This window comes from Mugil cephalus, chromosome 16 (genome assembly GCF_022458985.1).
Source record: "Mugil cephalus isolate CIBA_MC_2020 chromosome 16, CIBA_Mcephalus_1.1, whole genome shotgun sequence".
NCBI classification, from domain to species: Eukaryota; Metazoa; Chordata; class Actinopteri; order Mugiliformes; family Mugilidae; genus Mugil; species Mugil cephalus.
In genome coordinates, this window is record NC_061785.1 from 11,693,839 (window position 1) to 11,702,783 (window position 8,945).

Genomic DNA, 8,945 nt, shown 5'->3' on the forward strand with positions numbered 1-8,945 from the left:
AAGAAACCGTAGAAACGGCCGAATGCATTATGCTGCACTTAAGATAACGCAGCTCATACAATATATAAGACGTAAACGCATGTGACAATGCATGAAGAAAAGATAACATGCTACTCTAAGGTCACTGGATTTAAATGGAGGAGTTAAATCCTACATATTTAATAGACTACTTTGTTCTGGATTACAGACGCCACACAAAGGCAGAAACTACCCTGAATGCTGAGGCGATACAGACTGTAGTGAAGGAGCTGGACATAATAGAAATCATGAGAAAGAGACTTAAAAAGGTGCTTTTTGTCTGGACTTACACGACAAAAACAAACAAGAAACGCTGGGACGGATATCACCAATTAGTCGACTGACACAAAAAACGCAATCATTCAATTTTTCCATATGACAAATCTTGACTTTTATGTGTCATGTGTTTACGGTCAAACATAATATGTATCACATTTCCGTGAATGACGGTAAGTGAATGAACAGAACAGTGAAAACTGCTGGACAAAAAAGACAGAAGGCCAAGAGTCTGCTCCTTACAGCGTTCCTATTTATAGCAGTTGGACATCGCCTCAGATCGGAGTCAGTGACGGGAATCTGCTGCCCTCTCCTGGAGAAATGTACTTGGGTCTTTTTAAAGATTGGTGCTTTTAGCTCTTAGAAACTACAGTTTTCTACGTACTGGCTTCAAATATTTGTCACCTTGACTTTTTTCCAAAGCAATAAACAGAATGTTGCCTCACCGTATTGCACACACACACACACGTCCCTGTTCAATTCATACCTCATATTACAACCGCATAACAGGATATAATGCAATTAACTCGGCCATGAATTCACAATCACGTATTCATGTTCACATTTGCCCCGAGCCTGAGAACGTGAAACCCAAGGAGAAGGCTAATCAGGCTTAAAATCAAATCATTTACAAAATCTAATTAAATTAAAGTTCCAATTATTCTCTAAGTGCTTGCGAGTGAAGCGACGTTGGCGTCGCGTTCAAGGTGGAAATGAACCATTAGAGGAATTTCAGACTTCAGACTGAGGTTATTGTCCAACTTTCGTACAGTTAGCCCTCACTGCGTTTGATGGGAGGGGTTTGAAAATGGCGCAAAAAAAAACCCAAAACAAAATAAACACAAAGATAAAATGTCACCTGTGAAATTTAATGAGCTTTTCCCGCCCTAAAGCGCCAAGAAATATCAGCACTACCCAGCACTTTTCTCAATGTGGAAATAAAAAAAAATTCAATCCAAGGCTCAAGCAGATGTTTTGCTGTTAAAAAAAAAAAAGGTCTTAAAAAGAGAATTATTTGGATGAAGTACGCACATGTAATAGTAATAAATCCAATGATTTTTAGTGAAGCCTTCTGCATGAATAAGACTCATTCTGATGATTTATTAAAAGCACCACCCAGAAAACAAAAAGCAAATACTCACCATAATGCTGCATTTCTGTATGAGACGTTTAACTTCTTCCTGTCAGTGGCCTTTTCTAGTCCTCACATTGCTCCTTTTCTGACCTGTTAGGTCACAAATGCATTTCAACAGTTTTTTTTTTTTTTTTTTTTTAATAATTTCAATATTTAATTTAAAACACTAGAAGAGACCTAAGTTACACATACGTCTGGGTCATGTATCAATAAACCCCGTGACATGTGACACCCTGTTAAGATTCTCATACCTCGTTGTTACTTTCACTTAATCAATGTTTAAAAAGGCTCCGGTGTTGTGTAACGGAGCGAGGACTGTACAGCGCCTGTATCGGCTTACGATGTTGAAATAAAGACCACGGATTAAATGTTTCACTCGAGTGCAAAGCAGAACGGTTTTAAAGCTGCAGCGTTCGACGTCTCGGTGACGACTGCTGCCACTGAGGGACTTCAGCGGGTCCTCGGTGTGTTTCTAGGAGATAATACTTAAAGGCCTGGAAAGAATAAGCGAGGAAGCAAACACGAATCCACAGCCGTGGCTGGCAGAGGTTTCTCCCACTGCACACACACACACACACACACACACACACACACACACACACACACACACACACACACACACACACATGCCCACAGTGAAGAAATCAATTCACAAATTCTGAAAGAGGATTCTGCTTTTATTGGGTACGTTTGTTCAATGTCACCTTTTGTGCAAACTGCACCACACTAGTACAAGTACCGAGACTCCACCTCAATGTAAGCAGACTACTGTGAGACATATTAAGTAACAGTACTGAAAACTTCATCCAGGTCAGAACATGTCACGTAGCGGAGACATGTTCAACGCGCACACACACACACACAGAAAGGTTTTTCCTTCGGTTTGGATTAACCCGTCTGATCTTTAAGTCTGTGTAGATTGGACTCTCGACCCTTTTTAAACATCCTGAAACGATCAGACAGAAGTCACCGAATCCACAGGAAGGCAGATTTCATTCCCTCCAGCAGGTTGACACCACGAAGTACCGACGACTCGACATCCGGGTAAAAAAAAAAAAAAAAAAAAGAAGGGTTCATGTGCACAGTTCTTCACGTTGCTACGTTCTCAACAAACACATCACGTCCGTTTCGATCAGCGAGTACACGCGCTACGAAACAACAATAAAGAATGTTGAGATGATACTTTCAGAATACTGGTGACGAGCGCTCTCACACAAGATCCCTATGAAACGTCCTTCACAGAAAGAAAAAAACATTTAATCAACATTCAGTCGTTTCAGATCAGATCGGACAAAGAATGTAACGTGTCGACGTTCGTGCCGTGAAAATCACGAGCGTGTCTTTGAGTCGAAGCCCTTTATGGAGATGAAATGAACAGATGAAAAGCTGTGGCAGACCCACTCAGGATTCTTTAACTGGTTTTGGTCCGTGCTCGTCACTGGAATCGGTTGTAAAGCGTGAACCGCGACAGGCGAAATTGAATCGAACCTCGCTGCCCGTCGCCCGCCGAGGGAGACGTGCGCGGTTAAACGGAGTCTGTTAATATTTAGACAATATGAATTGTGCGTCTGTAGTGACATTCCTAGAAACAAATCCTGCAAATATAGATACATGGATGTGAACTGCTGCACGTGCAAACTAAACATTTCCCCCTGGTGCAACTTCACACATTTATAATGAAGCTGAAGTTTCTGAGAGAGCTCAGAACGTCAGTTATTCAGAAAGTTTACGTGTACAGATGAAGAAATAAGAAGTACAAGTAAAAGACACAAAACATTACTTTTTGTTTCTTATTGCAGCCTCAGGTTTAAAAAATGATTCTATCTATTCGTCACCTTGTAGGAGAAGTGAGATCAATGTACCTGTTTGTTCATTACATTCATTACATATTTGGATAATCCTTACAGCGTGGTGTCTAGAGTCAAATCAGGAAAACACACTGGGTTGTCAAACATAATCAAACCATGCTGACACACAGCCCACAATTTATTTAATCACCCGCTGACTTTCAGCGTTCAAGACGTGGCTCGTCCCGGCGCTTCGCGAACACCGCGTCTGCTTTGCCCTGCCAAGCGTGACGGGGAAACCGCAAACCTGGAGTGGAAACCGCAAAGTCTCAAGAGAAAGAGAAGAGGAAGCACTTGATGCGGACGCGGCTACTTAGACAGTGACGTGTGGCTACAGTGTTATTGGTGGCAAGCCAGTATTTTCTCAGTATTTTACGCGGAGGAAATGAAACCTTAAGCTGAACTTTTTTTTTTTTTTTTTTACTGATTAACAACAGATCTGAGGTTGTGCCAAGCACCGGTGTGATCCGGCTAGATTGGGATCTTTCAGCTAACTCTTTGGGTTTTACAGTTCACACCTATTCTCAGAATCTGATGAACCTTCCAACGCTAAGATAAATGCGCTAAAGCAGAAAGAAAACGGAGCCAGTAAAGCCATTTTAAACGTTATAGGAAACATTATTTTATTTCTTTCTAGACTGTAAATGATTTTTTTTTATATAACATTTTTATGAATGCAAAGGTTTCTTTTAATATTCGGATGGATGGAATCACCTTTAGTTTGCCAGGACTTACTTTGGGCTAATGTATTGCATTAGACTGCCTAATAAACCGGTACTGGTTGAGATGCAGATGCAACATGTAAAAAGGCCCTGCATACTTTTCTGGTCTCGTCGTTGCGCCCCAACACGTAGCGCGAGGACACAAATACTTATCTTTGAACTCAGACTGCAGGACTTTTGGTTGAGATCAGCAGGGAGCTCTTGCTCATACATTCTGTTCAGACGCGAAGCTCTGCAGCCACACAGACCGAGACAAGAGGCGTCCAAATATGGAGGCGGTCGGATTAAAAACAAAAAAACTTTGCTCCCTGGGCCTGAGCCTGAGCAGGGCAGATCATTCTTAAACCTTGTGGTTTCTCGTGTCTCGAGCCCACAGCAGCTCACGGGTCCTTTACGGCGTCTTTGAAGTATCGCCGCTCCCCTTTAAGCCCGCGAGGCTACAAGTGAAGCTAAATAAATACAGCAGTGCATCGTCACATATAAAACATCTTTGATTGCACCCTCAGTGGGCCAAGCGGTGTGAAATGGCACATGATATTTGTGCAACAGCATTGTCCTCCTTTCACATCTCCCACGTCTACAAAACATGGACATAATACTTAAAGAAAAAAAAAATTATAAATCCTCCGGGCCACTGATTATCACAACCAAACACTTCCCGCTTTGTGCTCTCTCTTTAGTGCTGTGTGTCTCTTCCCTGGGATTCGGTGCCATGGCAGCATCCTCTGTAGGCTTCATTTAGAGCGCTGCTCAGCAGAGTAAGTCGCCAAAAGGGCCACGGATCCTCATGGTTCTGCAGCCAAAAATCAGAGGCCTGACACCCCGCGTGCTCACTGCAGTCCACGGGGACTCAGGGAAGGAGGTGTCCTCTTCCGCCTCGTCAGTACTTATTAATCCCAAAGATCCTCACGCCGTGCAGCTGGGGAAGCTTGGGGATGAGCACAGTGAGCAAGGAAACCGTGTTGACCACAAAATGCGCCCGATCGTATTTGGTGTAGAAGCTGGTTAATATATACCTGAATCGAGGATAAATAAGAGAAGAAGGATTACTGGTGTTGAAGTAAGCAGCAAACTGAATTTCTGAGTGTTTAGTAGAGAAAAAGTAAAACACCCGTTAAAGTAAACTTTTCACTTTTTTTTTTGTTTGTTTATTGGTAATAACTGCACCAAGATGTTCCCTAACTCGCAACAATGGTGCCAGCGCTTGAATTTGTTATTTCGACATGTACAGACACAGCATTACAACATCAGAGATTATCAGTCGCAATAAAGTGAGAGCGTGAGGCTGCAGCAGTGCAGCTCTGCACATTTGTAAAGTTCAAGCAATGGGGCGAGCGACCGAGCAAAGCCACCTAAAAGGAAGTTCTCATATTTTCCCGTGTGAAATGTGAACGCCAGTGGAAGAGGCGGAGATATGTTTAACTCGGTGAGACACTTAAACCAGTAAAAACTATACTTTCGGATGTGTATCCACAAAACAGTGAGGAATTTGTTGTTTGCACGTTCTGCTCCCTGCTGAGCAAGTGAAGGCATGTTTTTTTTTTTTTTTTTTTTTTTTTAAAAAGCCTCCCAAAAGGTTTCTGCAGATGTGTGCTGTAACTCCTCAGCTCAGAGAACCACTTGGTTTCTCCGTAAAAACACAACCGCACGCCCTTCTAAATTGGTGCGAAAAACAAAGCGCACACCTGCAGAATTGCTATCGCGACAATGTTCGGGCTGAGCTGGCAATTCGCCCCCCCTCCCCTCCCCACCCCCCACCACCCCCGGGGAGCCGGAGTGTTTCCTGTAAACTGAACTCTGGCGGATAATAAGGAGAGAAAAAGGCCAGGAAAGCAGCAAGGGGCGCTCCTGCAAATGCTAAGCCCCTTAATAATTCGTGGACTTGGCAGGGATGCTAATCAACACTAGCTCCTTGTGAGTGCAAAATTAAAATTAGAGTCACAGGAAGTTGCGTGTCGCACAGTTTGCACCAAGCTACAAGTGTGTCAGGATGCTAATACCGATCGTGTATTTTTATGTTCTGCTCGTAGAAGAGGGTTATCGAGGTAGCCTCGAACACCCTCCACCGATAAAATGATGGACAGAGAGCGGATCGCTTTATATGCAGAACAAGCTCTATACTGCGTCTTCTGTCCACCCCTTCCCCGGCCCTAATGCACTTGCTTCTAAGTTATTGTTCCGCTACGACACTGCTCGCTTCAGGGCGTGTTCTCCGGTACAGAGCCGCGTCTAACGAACCAGCTGTTCCACAGCTGCTTTTGGTTAGGAAGGCCCACTTACAGAACAATGGGTGTGATGGTGAGGAACTTGCGTGAAGCAGTAAACTGCACCCCGTAGTCCATCTGCTCCCAGTGTGTGAGGAGGCGAGCCTTGCCCTGATCCGGAGTCTCGAAGGGCGTCCCTTTGACCGTGTGAAGGAGGAGGTACATGCACTGTGACAGACAAAGGACACAGTTAACACATGAATGTCATACCAGTGGAGGGTTGAGCAGGTTGAGTTTATGAATGAAACTTTGGACGTGTTTTCAGGACTCAACATTTCAATACACTTATCTAATAAGGTCGACTCCCGGTTAACGCTGCACTGTTCTCAGGCTGAGTTTGTGTTTCAAGGCTGAGAAATAGCTCAGCTGAACGGAAGCAGAGAATTCAGAGGTTCAGATGCGCGCTACCTCCGACTCCGCTGTCAAGCGACGCTCAGCGACCACATCACAAAAGCCTTTTAACAGGCGAGCAGCGCGCCGCGTGTGTCCCTCACTCATCTGACTGCATTAATGTCAAGGGGAAACTGTGGCAGCGCCGGCCGGCGCCCGCGGGGCATTCTGCTCCACTGACCAGATTGTGGATGAGGTTGGTGAGGGTCCAGACGACGGGCACGCTGGCGAAGGGGATGCTGAGCAGGATGACGTGGAGGAGGCCGATGCCCAGGATGTAAGACAGCCACATGCCCCTGCTGTTCATCACCCGGGTGTTGGGGTTCACCTCGCTGTGCGCCGTGCCCACGTTCATGCTGACACGTCGAGGCGTCACACTGAAACATGCACAAAAAGAAGATTAGTCATTAACCGGGCGAGCAATAAATTAATATTTTAAGATTGTGAAGATGTGTTAATGAGCGGGAGGGAAAAATATTTATTTGACCTCCTTGCTGCAAACTTAAATGATCACTTTTACACCAATCAGCCATAAGATTATGACGGCTCAAGTGACTGATTATGTTGATATTGTGGCGCCTGCCAGTGGGTGGAATACATTAGGCAGCAAGGGAACATCTTCCTGGTTTGCAGCAGATAATATCTATTAAAAGTGGTCTGAGGAAGGAAAAAAGGTGGGACGGCGAAGGCTAGCCCGTGTGATCCGATCTAACGGACGAATTCTTGTAGGTTAAACTGCTGAAAAAGTTCATTAAAGCCGGAGGTTTTGACAGAAATGTGGCCAGGTGTGTGTGCGTCTTTCATCAACCCCCGTGCTTGGTCTGCAACAGTGTTCAAGTTATATCCACATAAAAGCCAGGGGCCATGTTTCTCCGAGAAACATTCTCATTGTTAAATAATTCACTTCACCAGTTGGTGGTTTCAATGTTGCAGCTGATCGGTGCACGTGGGACTGGGCAAAAAGTCGATTGACACTTCCAACTCAATCGCAGCGGCATACAGTCACATCTTTTTCTTGCACAAATTTCAAATGTCTGTATTTAAAAGTGTGGTTAATATGAGAAAACAGATGTGTAAGTTTCTGATTTGCACACAACCGATAACAGAGGATGTCAGATGACTCTCCCTTACATCACGTTTAATGGTTTTGCATATGTGTCAATCCAAAAAAAAAAAAAAAAAAAATCTTATCAGATTACTCATTATCTTTATACGGTGGTATTTATTTTACCCGTGTGGCCCAGTCCTACGTGCTGTACGTGCTTTTAATGCAGCCCCAAAGTAGCTGCCATTCACTCAGGTTGAAATATTATACAATAGAGCACATTACACAGTGAGGTTAACGGACACCTGCCAGCCAATCACAGACAAGTCTCTTCTGTGCTTATGGTATATTTGGAGGAAACGTGTCATTAAAGCAAAATGAAGACATAAGGCAGTTTTTTTTTCTTATGGAGCAACCTTTTTTAATGAAGAAAAAAAACTGCCGAGCAAGCTCGTGTCTGGTAAAAAGCAACTGACTGACAAGAGTAAACAATGTAGCAAGAGCCAAGTCTATTCCAGCAGCATGATGTTTCTACATGATCAGGGGTTAAAATTTAACTGGAAACCAAATGATCCTGGAGAAAACGTCTCCTTGGCGGAGCATCGATGACAGCCCACAGAGAAAAAGTCTGCACTACTCAACATGTGTATAAATCATTACACTCACCGCAGAGAAAATGGCTTCAACTCCGACCTGTGTGGACACTAGTCCGTTATCACAGTTTTTGGGTAACCGATGCGTTCACTTATGTAACTGATTGTACCGCTGGGGGACCGGGGAGGCTCCGGTGACTCCATCAGTCATCCGGCACCATCTTTCGGCTTCAAACGCGGCCGTGGGTGCTACGGCAGGCTCGCAGACACGCAACCCGTTCGAGGCACGTCCACTTTTTGCTTCGTCTTCTAGCAAACAGCTGGTGACAACACAGCACAGTCCACGACGGAGGAGCGTCATCGCTTATTCAGTTTCACGGCTCACAGTGTGTGTGTGTGTGTGTGTGTTTTTTTTTATCGCATTATACTGTGATTGGCTTCTTTTTGTCACGTGGCCCTCACTGTCCTATCAATGTCCAATGCGTTGGAAATACGTCGAATACGTGCCCCGAGACGTCACGACGGGGGCGGGGCTAACGGAAATGAAACGAGGGTGAGAGAAAAAATAACGGAAACATTTAAGTGTTAAGTTAAGTGGAAAGAAAATAAAGGCAAATCATTTATTTGATAATAAAATTGATAAAACAATAGTTTT

General features: G+C 44.2%; 1 protein-coding gene across 1 annotated transcript; it reads right to left on the minus strand.

The window, feature by feature from the left end:
• Positions 1 to 2,088: 2,088 nt before the first annotated feature.
• On the minus strand, positions 2,089 to 8,684 carry ormdl3 (ORMDL sphingolipid biosynthesis regulator 3). Its single transcript, XM_047610027.1, has 4 exons — positions 8,364 to 8,684; positions 6,834 to 7,029; positions 6,279 to 6,430; positions 2,089 to 5,014 (listed from the first exon to the last, which is right to left on the minus strand). The coding sequence occupies exons 2-4, from the start codon at positions 7,005 to 7,007 to the stop codon at positions 4,879 to 4,881; spliced, it is 462 nt and encodes a 153-aa protein (XP_047465983.1). The 5' UTR covers positions 7,008 to 7,029; positions 8,364 to 8,684; the 3' UTR covers positions 2,089 to 4,878.
• Positions 8,685 to 8,945: the final 261 nt, after the last annotated feature.